Source organism: Thunnus maccoyii, chromosome 21 (genome assembly GCF_910596095.1).
Source record: "Thunnus maccoyii chromosome 21, fThuMac1.1, whole genome shotgun sequence".
Taxonomy (NCBI): Eukaryota; Metazoa; Chordata; class Actinopteri; order Scombriformes; family Scombridae; genus Thunnus; species Thunnus maccoyii.
In genome coordinates, this window is record NC_056553.1 from 20,018,795 (window position 1) to 20,040,551 (window position 21,757).

At 39.4% G+C, this 21,757-nt stretch overlaps 1 protein-coding gene across 1 annotated transcript in view; it reads left to right on the forward strand.

Annotated features, from left to right (window-relative positions):
• Positions 1-1,693: 1,693 nt before the first annotated feature.
• LOC121887864 (NEDD4-like E3 ubiquitin-protein ligase WWP1) overlaps positions 1,694-21,757 on the forward strand; it is a 30,313-nt gene continuing 10,249 nt past the window's right edge. Inside the window, exons 1-11 of the mRNA XM_042398931.1 lie at positions 1,694-1,981; positions 11,996-12,052; positions 12,530-12,621; positions 12,851-12,989; positions 14,813-14,937; positions 15,180-15,332; positions 15,612-15,684; positions 18,374-18,549; positions 19,923-20,409; positions 20,697-20,792; positions 21,469-21,643. Coding sequence (XP_042254865.1) covers positions 12,552-12,621; positions 12,851-12,989; positions 14,813-14,937; positions 15,180-15,332; positions 15,612-15,684; positions 18,374-18,549; positions 19,923-20,409; positions 20,697-20,792; positions 21,469-21,643 — 1,494 coding nt within the window. The 5' untranslated portion in view covers positions 1,694-1,981; positions 11,996-12,052; positions 12,530-12,551. The remainder of the gene's footprint in view (positions 1,982-11,995; positions 12,053-12,529; positions 12,622-12,850; positions 12,990-14,812; positions 14,938-15,179; positions 15,333-15,611; positions 15,685-18,373; positions 18,550-19,922; positions 20,410-20,696; positions 20,793-21,468; positions 21,644-21,757) is intronic.

The following is a 21,757-nucleotide window of genomic DNA, read 5'->3' on the forward strand; positions in this document are numbered from 1 at the left end:
GCAGGGTCGTGGGGCGCTGCAGCCTATCCCTGCTGGCATTGGGCCAGTGTGTAAAATGAATCAAAACAACTGAAATGTCACTTATAAAAAGTTTTTAATGTGTAAAATGTGTTAATGGGAGCTAGTGAAAATGCATAATTAAGTGTACTTTGGAAAATGTTACGGCTCGTCAATGTCCATCAAAGAACTATTTTTTTCTGCAGATTTTCCTGGATGCTGCTCAAGTCATTCTGCTCCTATCTTGTGAAGCCATTATAAGTTTCAACTGTCACACATGCTCTCACAACAACATGCAGTGGAAGGCAGTAGCAGGCTTCTCTAGGCCTGTATTACTAATTTAAAACTTACAATATATTGTTTTTTGTATCATGTCACCCACTACTGACTCTTTTAGTTTTACTTTGAATCTCCATGGTGTGACCTTAAATCATATTTGATAAATGTAAATGTAGAATAGACATTTAAGTAATTCATTCTGCTGTATATACTTGACAAATGCTTGAAGATAAAAGATGAGCAAAGTGGGTGAAACAACAAATAGGGAAACTGTACAAAACAAATAGGAATAGAACAACTTGTGATTTATATACTATAACAGTGGTTCCCAATATTAAAATGAATCAATATCTATCACCTTGATCACCTTAGTGTGGACATGAATTGTGGGCAGTCCAACCAAACTGTGATTTTTTTTTCCTTCTCAGATTGTTTGATTGGTATTATTATTATTTTCATTTCTTGTCATCATCTTTCATTTTTCAATTTCAAAATTGCTGCAGAAGTAGACTAACAACCAAGTGAGAAATTAATATTGGTGCAATATGAGATTTAAATAAATAAATAAGATTTTTTTTTAACTTTACACAACATACATGAAATGATGTGCTCAGTATGTAAAACTAGATTGTCTTGGTTGTGCACTTAAAAAACTATAGCCTACATAATATAATTATAATATTTTAATGACACTTGTGATATGCACAGGAAAAGTACATCTGCTCTGGTTAAACCATTTCAGTTGCAATGTTGTTAATAACAACATTATACACAGCCTATAGCCATGGTATTGACTCAGATATTTTCTCCATTGCCTTATTTATAGAAAGTGTCTCTTACAACATGTGTGACAATATTACAATACCAGAAAACAATTAGGCATCATAATGAAATAAAGATAACATAAAGTGCATGACTTCATTTTCAGTTTGTTGATACAGTCAACATGGTAACAGGACAAAGGATGAAAGTAATAATAAAAATAAATAGATATAAAAGGTAGGCAATAAAATCAGACTTTCTTTATTCTTGGAGCACACTAACTGTATGTGCACATTTGTTATTGTTTATAAGTTGGATACACTCAAAATACTTTCTTAATTCAATCATGAAAAGTTGAAACGAGAAGTTGGATTTACTGATGTGAATTTTTACCAGTAAAATTAATAAATTGACAGTCTGTTAAACTATTCTGGTTTTTGTTTTCATAGTATAGTATGACTTTCTTGGTGGTGTGAGTGTCAAAATAATCGTCTTACTTGTTTTTCCCAGAATCCTGATGTATACTAACATTAATAAAAATAGAATTAAATAGATGTTAAAGTTGTGGCTTCTTCTTTGTCGATATAAACAAGTCTTGAGACGAATTTGTTGATTGGGTATGTATATATGTATAAACAGTGTAATGATTTGTATCTTCAGTGTCCCGTGTTATTACACAGCAGTATTTGGGGTGGCGCGCCTGTCGCTCGTGTGTTTTGCTGGTCGGAGGCTTGTACACTATGTGCACAGAGATGGCAAGAGAGCCGTAGCTGACTGTGGGGCCTGTACGGTGGGCATTTCACCGACAACCGGAGCGGACTGTGTGGCCTGTACGGTGGGTATTTCACCGACAACCGGAGCTGACCGTGGGGCCTGTACGGTGGGCATTTCACCGACAACCGCTGAGACACTGGGAGTAAGAGAGGAGCGAACAACGGACAAGGTAAAACACAGCTGCGCATCTAACTTTAAACCAACACGAACGACTTTCTCGTAACGTCAAAAATGAATTATTGTCTTCCACATTGAACCAAACTGTTTGAGTAGCTCCGTGATGGCGGACGTTACTTAGTTTGTTAGTTAGCAAGCCGGCTAGCTGGCAGCAATTGGATTAAAAGCTAACTTGGCTAAGTTTGTAACGTTAGCTTGCTAAACTAAAACTAGCCGCGTCTGCTCTACTGCAAGTTATCCAGCTGAACATTAAACAAACGCTTTAAAGTGTTTCATCTGTGTGCAAATATTATCATCTGGTTAACCAGTTAGATATTATAACGGTAGTTACAAGGATAGTCAGCTAAGCTAGTTACTTAAACAGATAATGCTAAATTTGGGATTTTTATGTAGCTAGCTGGCTAGCTTATTGATAGCTACTGATAGCTGACTTTAGCTTGCGTTGCAGACTAGTAGCAGTAAACGGCTACATGCTATCTGACACATATTGTACCTATGTGATAGGGCTGGTGCAAATACAAGTTTAACAAACATTGGACCCAGATTTATCAGATTAGTATTTGAAGGCCAGTAACTAACCTAGCTATTAGGTTACAGTCTGTGAGCTAATGTTAGCACGTCAGTAGATTATCCACAGTTAGCCAGTGTTCGTTAACCATATCAGAGTTTGTGTGTTATGATCAGTGTTTGCGTTTGAAATGTCAACAGGGTGTTGTAAGTCTCTGGCCTCACGTTACGAATAGTTTGAAAGTGTGAGAAATCTGCTCGTTTTATTACCAAATAAGATTTGATCTTGTTTATTGAACTTCGTAATCTCAAAAAGAAGGAACTCTTGGTTACCTCTTAACTTTTAAAGGTGTTGCCATTTGGTGTCTGTGTGGTGTTTCTTTGGTCGTGGACAACAGCTGAGGTAAACACTGGCCTTACATGTGGCACACTGCTATTAAGTACAGCACTGCTGCAACATATCAGTAGTGCCCTTCAATAAATACTGTATATAAACAATGTAAAACTTGCACTGTAACAGACCCTGACTGGCAAAGAATATTGAGAACAATGTAACTTGGGCTAACATAGTTAACTTGGGCTTGGCTAATACCTGATAGGAATCCCTATCAGTAATGGTTAGGCCCAGCAGTCTGCTATTTCCCTTTGAGGATAGGCTTGGCCTCAGATTTTAGTTCAGTGGATGATGAAGGCTTTCTAAACAATCTTGGCCATTGTTTTTTATGACCATTATTAAATGCCCTGCTGTCTCTCAGCTATGAACAGACGTTTGTCACATATTAGTGTCACATTGGGAGGGAATTACTTACAGGAAACTGTCACTTGAGCAGCAACTTTTGATGGCTCGTTCTGAAATATACTTGTTTGCTCTCTCTCTCTGTCTCTCACTCACACATGCACACTGACCTTTGAAAAGCAAGGAAGCAGCTGTGGGTAAAGCGGGAGTTGTAGCCTGCCGCCCCTGTGTGAAACTAGTGTGTCATGCCAACATAAAGAAAAGTTGTAAGAGGTGAAAGCACCTCCAGATTGTTGTTAAGTGAGAGATAGGTTGAAGGTTGTTGTTCACTAAACCTTGAAACAGCCTTTACTGTATGCAGGGGAATTGAAAGCACAATCACTGTCATTACAAAGGCTAAACTCTGCAGTTATCACAAATTTGGGGTGTCTGACTGCTGCAGTGCAACTCTAAGGGTTCTGAATGGACTGATTAAAACCTCTGCAAGGTAAATATCAAGCTTCTCCTGCCTCCTGTTGTTATAAAGTTTCAGCCTAAATGTGCTTTATGTCTTAAGGTTGGTATTTATTGCGATCTCAACAGAAACAGAAGAGTAAAGCAGAAAAACAAGACTAGAATGTGTTATGGCCCAGCCTTTTTTCTGTTACTGAGGTTATATCCTGGCTTTTTGTCCAGTTTTGTGTGTGTGCTTGCAGTCTTGTTCAAGTAAGCAAATGCCCCCCACCCCAACATCAGGGTCATCCTAGGTGTATTCTAGTGTACGCGACTCCAGTACTATGTACGTATGTGGGCACAGTTTCTTAAAGTCTGTGAGCAGCCTTCCCCAAAGAAGCTTTGGCATTAAGCACACAACCAAGATGCACATGCACACAAAATATAAAGTGCATTGTCAAGCGATAAGCATGGTGCTAGCTATTTTGTAAGCAAATCTACCCCTACATCAACTCTGCTGGCTTTCCTTTCCACAGGCTGACCAGCACATTAGACAGGATAAGCTACCTGTTACACACAATGATACAAGGAAAACTGAAACCAACCCAAGATACAAGGTTAAAGCAGTGTCGTTTCCATATTATTGTGCAAATGGCTTTCAAATTCTGAGATGTGCTTTTCTCCCTTGAGCATGTGATGATCCAACATATTTAATGCTTATCTCTTGGACTTGAGGCAATTGAAATTCTCCCTCAAGGGCAAACAGGCATTTAAAAAAATAACTCCATATATACTGATTAAAGAAAGATTGAAAGCCAAGGATCTTTGATTCAGACTAGGTGTGCAACGAATAGTTGTTTTCATTCTAGATTGATCTGATGATTACTTTTTAATTAATTGTTTGAACAACAAAATGTCAGAAAACAGTGAAAACTGTCTCACAAATGAAGTTGCTGCTTGCTTACTGTCCAAAACACAAATATATTTAGTTTACTATCATAGAAAAGCAGTGAAATCAGCAAATATTCACATTTTAGAAGGTGAGCCTTTTTAAGCATCTTTTTGTGCTTAAAATGAAACATTTAATTCACTATTAAAATTGTTGCCAATTAATTTTCTGTGACTAAATATTGCAAATCTAATTCAGACATGCTGTCTTTAATGTGCAAGGATTCCCCTGCGTATTAAGATATTTGTTTTTTCCTTTAAAAAAAAAAACAGATTAATCAAGTCAGACAAATTTAATCCACTAAATAGGAAATGGGGAGGCCTGTCCTGTCCAGTAGTCGAACTGCATTCTGCTGTTTCAGACCATATACAGTATGTAATGCAGCTCAGAGCTGGTGAGGAGTCAAAGTATTGATGACAGAACTACTGTAGAATTTCTATAATAAAACTGTTAGTTCTGGTCCTTGATTATGATTGGCTGAGCTGGAGATGTAAAATACTCTATAAACACAAACCTGTGACGGCATTACTGCAGTATTACTGCGCCAATTAGTCACCTATACAAATTGTTTCAAAATGTCAGATTTTGTTGTGAATTTTGATTTAATGGGAGGGCTAAGTGTGGATGAGTGGTGGAAAGTTGGACAGGATGGGGATAGGGCTGCTCGATTTTGGTGTGTTTTCTTGCACTTGAGTAACCAGGTTACAGTCGGATTTCTCCTGAAAGCTGATTTCTTAACTGTCATGATAACGAGAAACCTGCTTTCTGTAAATGGAGTATGGGATTAGAGAAACCTGGTTTTCACAGGTAGATTTTACACCCTAGAGAACACTGACTTCTCTGCCATGTATACGTGTAACCAGGCTGCTAATCAGCTTTTTACAAGTAAGCTTGTGCACAATAACAGACTGCAGACAGAGAAAGCACAGTGCCGAGCGGCTGGATGAAAGGAGAGATCATTTACACGGAGTGAAGCATCCTAGTGTCTAAAATAATAGCATCCAAAGTCTGACTGAACTAAAACAAAGTAGCTTGTAGATGTCATAATAAGTCCTTTTCCACCACTGAACATTTGACTGTTTGTTAAATTCAGACACATTCGCACTGTGAGGAAGACTCTGCTCTGCCTGTCTGTCTCTCACTGCACTGTCCGGCTGCTTTGACACAAGATGTGCTGGATTTATAATACAAGACAAAACCAGACCATCATTACAAAACAGAATGAGGCACAATAATCGTTTAATCCCGATTATCTTGTTTTCATAATTGTTGGAAGCCAAAATTTGATTAATTGCCCAGCCCTAATAAAGGAGGAAGATATAAAAGAAAGGAGATGCTGAAATTACTGAGAGAAATTAACTTAGCTGGAAAAGTCAAGAAACAAAGCTGGGACCCCATAAGATTGTGTTGTGAGAGAAATCCGGACCCACCATGTATTGTGTAAAGTGACAAAGATATTGTGAGGTCAAGTCTTTTTTCCCAAAATCACATATACAGTAAACAGTGTAACCTATCTGGCTCTCCCTGCTGGAGATGGATGCTGTTTTCCGGGGGGGCAGTGCGCTGAAGAGTTGGGAGGGAGGACTGACTGGGTTGCGGCGAGGAGTACTAACATAACTGAACACTACTTCAACAATTGCACAATTAATGGCGATATCCAGATAAATGTCAATAATCATCCCAATCTGTAAGGGGGACCTATTGTGCTTTTTCTTATTTTCAGTCATATATATATATATATATATATATATATATATATATAATGTTATAATATCAGATGTTCATGTTAAACGTGGCCAAAGTGTCAAATAATGAGGTGAACGTATGTAGAAGTGATCCCTGTGAGCAAAAAGCACCAGCTTCAGACTGCTCTGACTACTTGGTTTCCAACATTTCTTTCTACTTTTAGCTCGAGCCGACATCAACTCGTGACGGATTTCTTCATATGGTCATCTGCTCCATGACAGCGCGCGAGTCACTGCTCTGTTCCGCTAACATTATGGTGTTTTTCCATTGTTTTGGGGGTAGTCACACCGAGCCATGACTCGAGTTGAGCTGGCATGCTGTGAGTGTTTTTCCATTACACAGTATGGCCATGTAAAATAAGTTCTTTACCTGTTGGAGGTGTGCTGGTCATCTGCAGCTGTTCATCAAACATCACTATCATTGTGGCTGTTTCTGATTGTATATTTCTCCCTGTATTTCTAACTGATCTGCTGAACAAATAGTTCCAAATATCTCCATATATTGTTGTCGACCGGTTTTTAGCACCACTAACGAAGCTCTGCTTATTTGTCCAGGAACACGTTTCATTTCCCATTATTTAGTCATTTAAAAGTTTTTAGTTTGAAGCAGTAAAGCAGGAAATGTTGGGTTTTCATCAGCAGTAACTTATCGTGACTCTGATATGGCTGCCCCTCAACAGGCTGCCGGAAACCTGGCCAATCAGAACAGAGTGGGCTCATCAGGAGGTGGGCCTTAAAGACATACGAGCTGAGACTGAACTGAGGGGCTGCATAAAGGGCCAGTATAAGATAAATAAGGAGTATTTTGGACTGTGGATCATGCAAATCTACTCTAGTGGAGTCCAAAAATAATAATAATATAGAGCTGGAAATGAGCATAATAGGTCCCCTTTACGTATGCTTGCCTAGAATGATTAGCATGCTTTCCACTGTGTCTGTGTGTTGCTTGGCAACCATTCTGCTAAATGTTGCTGAAGAACTGCACTGCATGGCGGAAGAATGATTATTTGTTATCAATAAATTGCATTTTTTGTTGCCGTGTGTTTATTTTATGAAACCTTGCCAGCTATATGTAATAACTGTTTTATAAAAGTAATAAAAAAAACAAGGCTGTAGTTTACAATGATTTTTAGACCAGCTAAGGGGCGTAGCTGTTCTAAAACAACTGTAAACCACAGTATTGTAAGTGTCATGTGTGAGTAATGTGCTGACAGTGGTTAAGTGTCAAGAAGTCTTTCATACATCAGTTTACCACATCCCATCTCTGTGCACTGCCGGTTGTCAACATATTTATTCTCTGATTAATGTGTCTGCTTCTTGCAAATCTGATTTTGTTTTCGGTTTGTTTTCTTGTTTTGATATGTACAGTGTATTTTTAATCAAAAGGCTGTTCATTAAATTAGGCCTCACAGTCTGGTACTTGTCTGGAGTCCAAATCCATACTGAAGGGAACTTAAATGTCTATAATAGGGATTCCCTAAGCTGATATGCAAGATCCATGTTTACAGAATGAATTGCATACACAAATCACTGTAAAGGAAAGCTGTGATGCAGTCTGTGTTGTTTGTTTTGTTTTTTACTAACTTTAATGTGCTTTAAATGTTAAGCCTTTTCAGTGTGTAAGAACACACACACACACACACACAAACCACAAGGAAAAAAACTTAATTTGGATTTCCCTAGTCTGCAGCACACTTGACTTGTGTGTGGATTGTCAGAATACAAAGGGAGAACCCAGAGGAAATCCAGACAGACGGAGCATAAAAACCTGATATAGAAAGTGCAAGGGCCTGGAATTGATTGGGTCCTTCTTGTTGGGAACAACGCTAACGACTGAGCCACTGTATTTTTCTGTGCTGCTGCATTCTTCATGAGGCATCCCCTGCAAAAGTGAAAGTTTAGCTCAGACTTCCAAGCTTAATAAAACAATGTTAAATTTATAAAGCAAAATTGCTGATCAGGGACTCAGTACGTGGACCTGACACTATGCTCATGTTTTTTGGGATTTGGATATATTCCCATTCACTTGAGATCTGCAGTCAGAGATCTGAACAACATAAGATGTTGAATGTTGAATATGTACCTGACACATTTTAACAAAGTGTGTACTTTGCACGTGTCTACACACTAATATTTTACTTCATTCCATGATCTCGTTCTTGTAACAGAAAATAAAGCGTCATATGCAGTAGTTAAAGTGGAGGTGTACAAACTCAGTAATGTTAGATTCTGATTCTGAATCTGATTTCTTTTATTGATTAACAATATCAGCAAGTTTGAGTTTGTGGAACTCAACTTGAGAGTGAACTTGGTTTATCAACAGGAAGTTTGTCAGTGTATCTGATTTAGATTTACATGTACAATGTGTAGAGAGACATTTATTCATGATGACTATATATGTCCACTACTGGTAATAATGAGACACGGTCATGTCTGACAGTGTTAAATATTATTTTATGTGAGTGATGATGACTGAACTAAACATTGGACAGTTTTACACTAAAACAGTTTAAGTTAACATGACCGACATGATTAGGTGCTTCACAGCTCCTAATCCCGAAGGCCTCAGTGATACTTAAAATTAATACAATGTGTTTAAAGGTACCCTGTGGTGTTTTTGACCACTAGTGGCACAATGTTTGTATCTCCTCTGCTTGCATGCACATGACTATCGCACCTTTTTGGGAAGTCCCCAGGGAGGATGATTTTTTTTCACTGAAATGCTACTGATTGGGTTTTGTTGATCTCAGTGACAGCATTACTGTAAATCCATGTAAATTTGGTCTTTTCAACTATGAAGCACCATTTCGAGATAGAGATTACAGCTGAAACGATTAGTCAATTAATTCATTAGTTAATAGACAGAAATATAACAGTTTTGATAATCAATAAATCAATTCAGTTGTTTAACCAAGAAAAAGAATCAAATATATGCCATATACTGTAGTATATTTCAATGCTATATAAAGAATGCTTTACTCACCTGTTGACCCATGTGTCTATCAGCTCATATCAGTGGCACAAGGAGGATTTTGGTGTCAGTCTATCAATAACTGTTTTCATTATTCAGACCCTTGAGAGTGGCAGCACATAACTGCTGGAACCTGCTCCATCATTCATCCCCCTTTCCTCCAGTTTTAGCTGTCATCCACCTACTCTATAGGGAAGGCTGCTAAGCAGTGTCAATGTTTTCCTTGTCAGGATCATCTGTTTTACTCAGCAATGCTGTGTGGGTCCCACATTTGGTCTTATTGCTATATATTGAGATTAGACATCAAACTGTTATGGTTACAGCATTTGTTAAATATTAAGCTTTGTGTTTTTGTATTTGTATTGTACTTTTGTGTTTCCTCTGTGCAGCTAGTTTCAAAATGGATAGAAGCATGTTTTTTAATGTTTTGTCTCTTTAAACTATGAATCACCCTTTGTTTACATTAAAAAATGGAAATCAGTGTATATACAGATATCATGCGGCCTTTGTACATATTGTGTTCTCTGATAATTTCAGTATATAATAGATTTCCTGCTTTTACCCAGCTTATTGTATGTGACAGTTCATTTTTGTTTTCAATAAACTCGATGAAATGTAATTGATACTATCTAAAATATAAGGTAAACTTCAATTTGGGCTTAAAGCTTTTACTTTAAACTAGCAGATCACTAGTGAACTCACCTGGTATGAAAATTTGAGAGTAGCAAGATAGCAGACTTGGCTTTGCCTGGCACTGTTCTGCTGACATGGATCATTTTTTGTCCCCATCTATCAAGTAGCTTGCAAACTGATTGGTTACTTCTGGCATGGACTATCCCTATCATCTTAATTGGGTTCCTTCTAAGCTGCTTAAAAGCAGCCTGGTCAGACATGGATCAACCAGCGTCTGTGTCAAACTGGTGCTGTGATCATCAAATTGTATCAAAATATGCTTGGTCCTAATTGGAAGCTTTGTACAGGACCAGGAAACAGTGGGTGCATTGACTTATTGGCTTCTGGAGTTCAGACGCTGACAGTTAATGTTGTTTTCACCTCTATGTTGCTGATGAGGTTAATGCCTGAACACTGGGGATTAGAATGATCTTGTCACTGGTGGCAAATGGAGTTTGATAATAGACCTTTTTCACAGCAGACATTTTGATTTGTTAGCAGTAAAAGCACAGGTGGAACCAAAATTGAACTTGCCTGTTGTCTGGTTAAAAGGCTCTCCGCAGCTAGTGTCTGTACTCGGCTAAATATAATTTTTAAGGGAAGAAATTTGACTTTGTAACACTGATGTACAATTGAAAGTGGATTGTATTTGTTGTTCCACCAACTCCAACAGAGTGATTAGTCTTCTCTTTAGCTGATTGTATCACATCAATTCACATTTACAGTCACATTCTCCCAGTTAAGCTTTCATTCATTTCATGTATCAGTGATTTAAGTTTATGAACTCAGTAGTTCTGAACCAGGACCCTCGGTGTTTGGGTCAAGTAGTATTGTCAAACTAGTATTGACAGATATGTTATTAAAGGAATCTGATCGGTGTCCAAAAAACTTGATTGTGACATTGCTATTATTGATAATAATACAGTATGGTGTAATAATGTGGTCTTATCATAGTCATAGTGTAATTAGTTGGCATGACTGAAAGTAAACATTTAGGGGGACTTTGTTGATGGTCTGATGATTCATGGGATTTTCCATTTTTTCCCTCTTTTGCCCTGCAAGGGAACAAATCCCTTGCAGTGTGAAATAAGAAAGCATATTGATATCGACCCATCTGATGTGAGGTTTTTAGCTGCATGTGATGTGAATTGACAATATCTTTTGCAAGAGATGTTAGTGAAATGATCATTTATGACATTGTAGTCTTAAGACGGCAGAACAAGATGTTCATTCAATATATCTCCCTTGTGTATGCTGTAACCTTTATGTTAATGTGACTGCATTCAATCCAGATTTGATCCACGTAGTTCATGTTATGGAAATTTTAGATTGGCTCTGTGACTTTCACAGAAAAGTGACTGTGGGGCTTATCTAAACATGAATTCAACACATTTACGAATTGAAGTGCATGGTTGAAAGAGGCTAACCATGCCCTTTGCCAGAATTGTGGTATTAATGCTAGAAGACATAAAACACTGACACCAAGGTGGTGAACAGAAATCAGAGCCCACTGTAACATTCTGCTCAGCAGCGGCATTGTATGAAAGTAGGTGAACTGCAAGACATAGCTTTAAAACAGTACATGGCATTGTGCAGGTTGAGTGATCAGACAGGTTTTAAACAGGTTCAAAATTACTCTTAAGTACATAAATCACTAACTGGAAAGCTGACTGTGTTTGAACTGACAGTAGTCATGCAGTTAAATGTAATCACTGCACAAAAATAACTTCACTGAAAGAAGTCATCTTTGAGGAACACAGAGTTTTGAAGTTGACCGCTGATAAAAGAAGAATCAAACACTTGTATGTGTGATCAGTGAGCAGTCGTTGACATATAGCCAGTTGTTCAACTGCAGGCCTTAACAGTAGATCTAATGTTATTCTGTATATGTTATGAGAAAATACAAAGAAAGTAATACATTGTTGTCTTAAGCTCTGCAGTTTGTACCAGCTGTGCTGAGCTTTGTCCTAAAAGTCTTCTCTTTTCTGTTTCAGAGGAACCATGGGACACGGAGTGGGCTGAACCAGAGGGTCAAGCAGCACACACCAATTGTAAGTATAGTTTTGTCTGTGTAGATTCACAATATGCAGAAATTATTTTAATATTACACTTAATAGTGGTAAATATTAGGTGTAATAAGATAAAGAGTTTCATGTTTCAAGTGTAAAAATGTTTGGAACAAAGACTATTGATCAGAGAGAGAATGTTGAGCAGGATCACAAACCTCCTGTATGCTACAGAAACTTGTAAAACTGTCATATTATCATATAAAAGTCCTGATCAGAGTAGTCGGAAGTACAAACAGGAACCATGAACCAACTGACAATCAGTAGCATGATCAGTTTTTAATTATTTCTTCAGCTGTGGTGTTTGTTGATTGCAGCAACAAAAGGTTCAGAGTATGTACTGGTCCCTACAAGTTCTCAGTTGTGTTTGTATTGGAACCCTGCCGAGTTCATCAGTTCCTTATCTGTGAATTCACTTGGTATGTGTCTTGTGTGTTTCTGTGTGTGTGTATGGATTTGAAGGTTTCCCACTGTGGTGTATGACATGGCCACGGCCTCATCGAGAGCAGAGTCTAGCCATAACCACAGAGGAACATCACAGCTCCATGCCATTGGTGAGTCCAAACACAGTAGACTATCATGTGAGGGTGTAGTGTCGCTTACTCAGAGAGCTCACATTTAAGCCCTGTGTCAGCAAGATTTCCTATGTGAAGAGGTCCTCCCCTCAAGGATCAATAATGCGTCATATTATTTAGTCCGAATATCTGAGTAAGAGTAAAAGGTAAAATGTTGAAAGTTAAAGTTTTCAATAGTCTTATCACTTCTTCATTTGCCCTTGGCCAGTTTCCTGTGCCAAAATCAAGAGGAAGAAAAGCCTGTTTGGGACTGCCATTTATGTGGAGGTGACAGCGGAGGGGGAGTCGCGACGCACAGCGAAGTCCTACAGCTCCTCCAGTCCTAAATGGGATGAGAGGCTCACTCTGTAAGAAGCAACATGCTATATTTCTTTATATTTGTGCTATAGCTTCTTGGTTTTCTCTCTCTCTTTTTTTTCCATCTTTTTAAATTGTGTGCATGATAAATGTATGAAGCCAAGTTCTCGATACACAAGTTAATTTTCAAAGTGAGATCCATAAATGAGTGTTGGAGGATAACTAATGGATCTCCAGTCACTTTGTTATTTGGAGAAGATAAAATGTGAGACAGACTGAGGATTTCTGAGTCGAGACTTCTGCAAACATCTGCCTCCTCTCACTCCCCCAAACAGAATGTTCCTTGAGACTGTGTTGATCTCCAAATGACCCATGCTTATATAAAAAGCTGTTGAGAGAGAGAGAAATGGAGCAACAATTCTCTCCTCCTTCCTAGAAGCTCTTTTAGTAGACAGAGTTTGGTGCAGGAATTTTGGGTGTATGTGTGTCTGACAGTGTATACCTTATGTAACAAACATAAGGTTGTTAAAACATGTTTATAAAAAACGTATTCTGCAGAAAATCTAAATATAATGACAAATAACCCCTCAGGTGGCTCATCTGATAATGATTCGAAGAAGGGAAAATACTGTACAACAACACGTCCTTTGTATCTTGGAGCCAACAGCCAGAACACGGCAGAGTTTTACAACTCTCTGGCTTCCGAATGGCTCGGCCAAGTGCCAGAGACATGTCATTGCAAATGCTAATTGCTTTGATTGGGTAATTATTGCTGACAAGACAGAGTACTCTTGTGTTTGTGGTCCTGTGTCTGCACCATGGATCTTTTGTAAGCTGTTATGGGTCCTACACAAGGCTATAATACTAAATATTTCTTTTAATGCTGATGTGTTCAACTGTGAATACAGTGACTGTGCTGTGTAGTATTCATGTGGTGTAAAGACAGAAAACACAAGGTTTTAGGATTCTTGTTTTTCCCTGCTGCTCATTTTACGATGAGCAATATTGTCTGAGTTGCATCATTGCAGGTTGTGCAGAAAGTATTATTTTTGATTGTGAATGCTTTAATGGAAAATCAAATTGCCATGGATACCACTTCTCCCCAATTCTGCAGCCAAAGCCACTCTGCTTCAGCAGCAGCAGCAGCAGAGATTTTCCTTTAAAAAGCCCCCCTCTTGGTAGGGAGTTAAAACTGAGAGGACAGTCTTAAAATGATAGTGTGAGGAGTGCAGCACCGCCATACTGTCTGCCTCTATAAAACCAAACTGTCGCCGGTAAAATTACTGACCTAAAAGTAACTGCCACCAATTTCACATAGTGCCGCTAAACGTTTTGACATCATTCACAAACAACACGCCATTTTGTCCTTGATGTTGTCAAAAGAGTTAGAGAACAGAAAATGTAAACTGACAACTATAAACACAACAGACCTCAGTAATATTTCAATAACTCACAGACAGCAACGTCTATAATTTCAGCCTTGAATCCCTCATCTGTAAATGATCTTGGACCATCAACATTGAGGCATTATACTTGCACTTACACTGAGGAATATACTGCATGGGAAAATGATTCAGGGACTTCAGCTTTGATTCGAAACTGTGCTGAATGCTTTATGATTGTGTGTGGTTAACTTCGTTCATTGTTACGTACTGGTACATACTGTAAATAACATATTTTTGTAACAGACATATTGTTTTGTTTTACTTGGTATATCACTGCAGTAAAAAACAGAACACAGCGAACCCGTCTACACTTAAGCATGGCCAGACTTTGTGTCTGTTGTCCTTCTTCTGATAAACCTTTAAATGTGTATGATTTGTGTTAAAAGTTGCTTTAATATTACCGTGTTTTTGTGTTCTTGACCCATTAGGAATGTAACACCGCACACTCTGGTGGATTTCAAAGTATGGAGTCACCACACCCTGAAAGCAGACGCTCTGCTGGGCAAAGCCATGCTGGACCTAACACAAGCCTTGGAACAGCATGACAGAAAACGTATGATAAAGCTACATCAAGCATACAGATCCATATTATTGTACAAATTATAGTGTGGCATGTGTTTAGCAAATACAGTTATGGCACAGTTACTACATTATCACACAATGGTAGATTCATTAAGGTTTTACTTACATAGACTAGCCGATATCAGTATCATGTTTCTGAGTCTGTTCTATGTTTTTCTTGATGCAACTCTATTGCATTGTCTCCTTTACAACATCCCTGCTTTGGCTCTACAGTGGAGAATGTGAAGGAGGTGCTGAAGTTGAGTGTGGAGCAGAAGGGAGTTGTGGTTCCCTGCGGGGAGCTGACGATCTACCTAGACGGACTGACTGTCACTGACCAGGAGGAACTGGCACCACTCACCAACGGCAATGCAGCAAATGGCACCAGTGAGCCTAACAATTATATGTTTGGAGTTGGGTTGCCAATGTTAATTACCTTTCTACTAGTAAAAAAACATACAACGTGGAAGCACAAGCAGAGAAAAATGTCACAAAAACAGGAAAATACTATTATGCTATATCACCCAACCCTTACACAACCAGGCACTTACCATTTCTACTCATTTGAATTCATTTCCTTAAGTGCACACTGGCACATGGTCACACACTTTAATCTGCAGGACATACACTATATAGGCTAACATTATTTTCTCCAATCCTCTCCAGAAGTCCAACAGAACGGTGATGCCATCCATGAAAATGGAGACTCGTCTTCCTCTTCCTCAAGGGCTGCCAACAGGTAAACCAAATAAACAAACAAACCATTTTTGGGCATTTTCTTGTTGCTCCACATATCTTGTGAGGGAGAAGATTCTTTCTACTCAAGTTTTCCTAAAATGGTTGTTGGCCTGGTTAGCTGCTTTAAACCAAGCGGCATGCTTTGTCTCAAGTAAAGGAATGCTAACAAACAGCAAAGAGTCGTGTGTTAACAGTTTCTAATATAATGTGTCCTGTAGGAACACATCGAACTCTACTTTACATTACTGTTTAGACTATTTCATTGTTTTGCCCTAGCGCATGCAGTAGAGGCTTTCATCTCACCACACCTACTTTTTTGACAACATAGAGGTAGATTCAGAGGTAGATCCAAGCTCTTATCTCACTTCGTCTTCCTTTTTCTCAAACCTATCTATCTCGCTCCACTGCTTTTAGTTCTAGCTACTACCCCACTGGTGCCAATCTTTATTATTTGTCATACTCTAAAAGTGCCCTTCAGTGAGGCAAACAGGGTTGTTATTGAAAAGCCAGAAAGGGAGCACGTCTGCTCATCGCACCAGACGGGAGGTTGGTGGGGGGTTGAGTCTGGCTCCTCACTGCATTGCAGTTTCTGAGAGGACTGCAAAACACAAACAGAGAGAAATTTAAAACTTGGTAGTGTTCCCCCTTCCTGGGAGTTCCCAAAATGGTCAATTCAGATAGGAAAAGCAGATAGCTGAGGGATATTTGTGAGAGCCAAACAGAATTTCTCTGTGACATTGTTATATAAATAATCAAACTGTAAACATGTGTTTATAAAAGGAAGTTAATTTTTAACAAGTCACATTCAACATGTTTTAATTTTGATGCTCTCACTGGTCTGCATCTCTTTCTCTATAAAGTAAAATATTCATGACTAAATAAGCAGTAATCAAAGTTTCAGATCAAGATAAATACCATTTTTGGTTATTATTTATAAAGAGTTTAATACTAGGAGACTCAGGACTGTGTGGTTGTGGTTTGGTCAGTCAACTGTCATCACATTTTGAGTCAAATGTTGCTGAATTGAGATTGGTGTGCAGAATGTGACATCACCTTTTTTCAACTAAGCACCGCCCACTCCAAACCAGTGAGAAGTAAAAAAGAGGCTCACATTATGCTGCGGTACAACGACTTGTATTGAGTACCACATTCTGAAAATGTTGATGGCATTATGACTTAAGTTGTTAAATCCCTCCATGTGCAAGAGTATAAAACGCAGGGTCATAGCTTCTGATTAGCTGTTAAAATTGTGGATGTATTATTCCCTCCTTCTATTATTGATCTGACCTTGGTCTTAGTGTCCCTGCTTCTTCCCCAAAATGTGACTTCACTTGCATGACATAAAAGCTGCTCTAACAGAGGTGAGCTGTCTGCTGTGTAGCTGGGGACTGGTGCTTGGGGAATCTCTGCCCTACTTCTTCCCATTTGTGTCTCTCTTTGTCTTTTGACTTGTTGTCCTTCATGGTCTGACAGTGCATCACTGTTATGCTTAGGTGTATTTTCTGGCAATCTTCACTCCATATCCTCTCTCCTCTTTTTTTTTTTTTTTTTAATTCACCTCTTTTAACCTACCTCCCTTCAATCATTTCCCCCTCATCTCTTTATTTCCTGAGTCTTACTAACCTTGCTTGTGCCTTTTCCTGCATTTTTTGTTTTGTTTTTCTTTTTACTCTGCCTTGATTTGTTGCATTTCTTCCCCTCCATTACAGTTAGCTTGGGGATCTGCTTCTCCTCAAACAGTGAAGTAGGGAGACCCTTCCTGTGGAGCCAGAGGCGCCAGGTCTCACTGCCTGTCAAAACACTTAATGCTGACCTCTGTGCTGGTTACAGCAGTATGATGGTGTATTTTGTTCAAACTGTGTGTGTTCCTATTTATAGAATTTAGATAATTGCCTTTCTGCATCAGACTGCAAAACTAAAACTGCAAGTCCATTTGCATTTGACTAAATATTTCCAGTTACCCAATTAATGAAACATAAATATAATTACAAATATAAAGTATTATAATTAATACAAATGAACTAATAACCATCACTGGACAGATTGCCACTCTCTGCTGGGATCTATGGAAACTTGGGCAGATTTGGTGGGAAATCTGCTGGCATCACTTCATGTGCCATGCATCTGACCTTACATTGGGTAGCATAGTAAGAGCTTTTATGACTTGTGGATATGCTAAGTAGTAAAATCAACATTCATTTTATTGTTGATTGTTTTTTTTAATGTAGTTATGTGTTTGCAAGTTTTATTGGTTACTGGCTTGTTGGTCTGACGTTTTTCTAATTGCTGGCTGGCAGCCCACCTCTTGCCTAGACAAAGCCTGGACTTGAGTCATATGGTAGATTTTGTATTGGTCTTAGTGTGGGCACGTCTACGACAGCGACTGAACACTGCCGGCTTACAAAAGGGCCTCTTCAGCTGTGCCCATTACGTCACAATGCCATCCTATCATGCCCTGTCCTTACCCCTACAGGACAATAGTCTCAGTGTCACAAGCCAGTCTTTTATCTGACACCCACACTCACAGTGGAAGTAGCACACATTTAGCAAAAACAGAACTTGAGTTGAGTAGAATTTACATAATATAGTTTTAGCTCTTAAACACTGTGTGTATTATATTTGTGTAGAATTTGTTAGGATCAATTAATGATTCAGATTTAACAAAATGCTATTGGTGTTTTCTCCTACAGCACAGTGAATGGTACAGACTTGGACCCTAGGTCTAGTTCAGCCTCTAATGGTGTGGACGGTCAGGTGCCTTCCAGTTCCTGTAGCCCTGCTCTCTCTCACATCGTCAATGGAGACGCCACACCCAACTCCACCCCAGTCCACCAACCTTCAGACAGTGACACAGAGAGTAGGACAGGTGAGCTTGATCTTTAGTTTGCATTTTTACATTTGTGAATTACATTAACTTTTAAAGTAGAATCCTTTGGTTCCCAGGCCTTTACTCCCAAAATCTGCCTTATTCTGTTGTGTTTTTCTCATTCCTGGCCCTATGAGTAGCTATGTTTTTGCATATGATTCATTTTAGAATTGGATAACTTACTGCATTTACTGAATGTACTGTATATAATAAAGTATAAGCTCATGTCAAAGATAGAAAGATCCAGATTATTACCAGAGCACCTCAGTTATACATGTGCATCTTTCCAGTAGGTATTCGTTATATTGCCTGCAGCTAGGCTCAGGCCACTTTAAGTTCAAGTTCTTCACGGTTGACTCAGTCCAGTGGAAGAGTGGAGCAGAACAGTAGATTTATTTTCATTAAGTGGGGCCTGTGATCTCTGCTGTTGTCAGCACCTGCATCAAAATTTCCCTGGAGAGAGAGAAAGAAAAGTGCAGTGTACGGTGGAGGGAATACAGGGAACCAATACCTGTCTACTGTACTGAGCTGCAGTTAACTATAGAATATCAGTTTTTCACTAGTATGCTAGTATCACTAGTGCTGTTACAAAAATATCCAGTTCAAGCAAATGAGAACTAACACGTAATTTGCTGGAATTAATTTGAATGCATCCCGTAAACCCTAATCCTAAACTACGTTGTTGACGTGGTTCCCTTCATTTGTGTTGCCACTGCCTCACCTGTGACAAGCTAACAGGCGACTTCAGGTTTGTTGTTGTGGTAATGTTACTGTGAGGCTGTTGGATTTTTAAAAGACAGAGAATGAATTTTCTTTTATGCGTGATTTTTCCATGTTGATTCCAAAATGCTTTGCGCGTTACTTCTCAGATGGTTGGGCGTCACGATTTTCTGTTCAGCAAGGCTCGCTGGTTTCTTCCATTTGGGGTTAACAAAGAGAACAATAGTTGCATGGTTTACAGATTAGTCAACAGGGCATGCAATAGATCAGAGTGTCAGTGCATTTTATGAACACACCCCCACTAGAGTACAAGACACGGTTTGTTGCACTTGGAACTTTGAATACGGACAGATCATCACAGATCCAGTATTTGATCCCTCATATAGTGTTATCAGTGACAGAGACAATTAATGATGGGACAGGTGCTTTACTATATATATATTTATATATGTATACTTAACTCTGGGGTAACCTCATAAACTCATTCTAACACTACTAGACTAATACTTTTGTATATTCAGTCACTTAAAAGGCCTTTTTTTTTAAGTTAGTATGAAACCATTATAGTAACAACACAGACTTCACTGATATCGATATCAAGTGGTTGGTCCATGCAGATAACAGCACCGTTGTTTTCTCTGACTTGCCTGCAGTCAACGGGGAGTCCTGTGATGCTGCTCTCGGGCCATCGCCTGCTACAACAGGTGATGTGCTGCCCCCTGCAGATGACCACGAGGACTGCAATCAAGATGCCGCCCCGCCAGACTCTGACACAGCACCAAATAGCACATCTCAACCCCTGCCAACCTCCACACAGGCTCCAGCCTCCTCTACTGCTGCTAAGCCCACTGATGGCGCTCCTGCTCCTGCTGCTGCTGCTGCTCCTGCTGCTGCTCCTGCTGCTGCTGCTGCTGTTGTTGTTGCTGCTGCTCCTTCTTCCGCATCCACCTCCCCAGCCCAAGGGGGCAATACCATCACAAACTCCTCGTCATCGTCCTCCTCCCCCCCAGCACTGGGAGAAACAAATGCCTCAGGAGCAGGCGGGTGTAGCAGTAGTAGCAATACAACTGTAACAACAGATGGGGCCAAGCCCAGACAGCAGGCCCCCAATGCTGGAGCATCAGATCCTCTGCCACCGGGGTAAAGAAACACCACCAGCTGCTTGTTTTATACATTTCATTACTGCTTCCCTGACTGGTATTATTTTTTTAAGACCGTCTCTCAGTAAAACAGAGGGAGCCACCTTAAAGTGATACTCCACCCAACGCACAAACACCTGCCAACCCTCATATTTCACATTAATACAGCAAAATGTGCAGGCTCACCCCTCTTTCACAACCTTATCAAGTTGTTTTTTCTTTTTTTGGTGTCTGTGACAGCTTTCACCGCCTACTTATTTTTTCCCCCGAATTGTTGTTGCCTTTTAGGTGGGAGCAAAGGAAAGACCCGCATGGGAGAACGTACTATGTAGACCACAACACCAGAACTACTACCTGGGAAAGACCACAGCCACTACCACCAGGGTGAGTCTGTCCCTGTTACTGGCTTTCTGTCTTCAGCCTCCTCCAAACATCAGGTTTACATGCCTGTTAAAACAATGACTTTTTGGCTGACGATGTCTGCAGCTAAACAAAAATTGTGTAGTTGAAGATTGATGATATTTTTAGTTAGTTTTAGGTTTGCATTCCTTGCATTACATCTGATGTGTGTAAATGAAGATCTCTTTAAGCCAGTGATAATACATAATGAGGTGTCCTGATACATGAATGTAAACAAAGAGCCAAAGAGTGATGTTTTCTCCACTGTGTATATTATTTTCTACGGCCATATTCAAAGTTTATTTTAGGTCAGTTTTAATTGTGCTGAGGTGAGTTTCAGTGAGAGTCGTTGTCTAGTAACACACCATCATCAAACAGAGTATTGCTTCTGTTATTGTTTGGTTCATTACTTACAGAACTTTAATTAATTGTGTTCCATTGAAAGTGGTGTCTTCAGGCCCTTTAATTTATTTTGAATTTAATTGCCTATAAGTCCGTTTCAGGTAGAAATAACAAAGGAAACTAAATGAGACACTTCTCATTCTGGGAACTTGTGAAGTGTACTTGTGACTTATCTGGCTGTCTCACTCTTTTGCTTAACAGCCTCCTTTTTTGTGTGTCTCTCTGTTTATTGTACCGTCCATCACCTTCACTCTGCCAGATGGGAGCGCAGAGTGGATGACCGAGGCAGGATCTATTATGTGGACCACAACACCCGCACCACCACGTGGCAGCGTCCAACTATGGAGTCAGTCCGCAACTTTGAGCAGTGGCAGAGCCAACGCAGCCAGCTGCAGGGAGCTATGCACCAGTTTAACCAGAGATACCTCTACTCTGTAAGACAATCCTTCCCCCCATCCTCTTGTCCCCTCAACCCCCTTTTTCTGCCTAAGAAATGAAAAACCATCTAATACTTTGGTTTGTTAACCTGCTGAATTTATATTTTTATT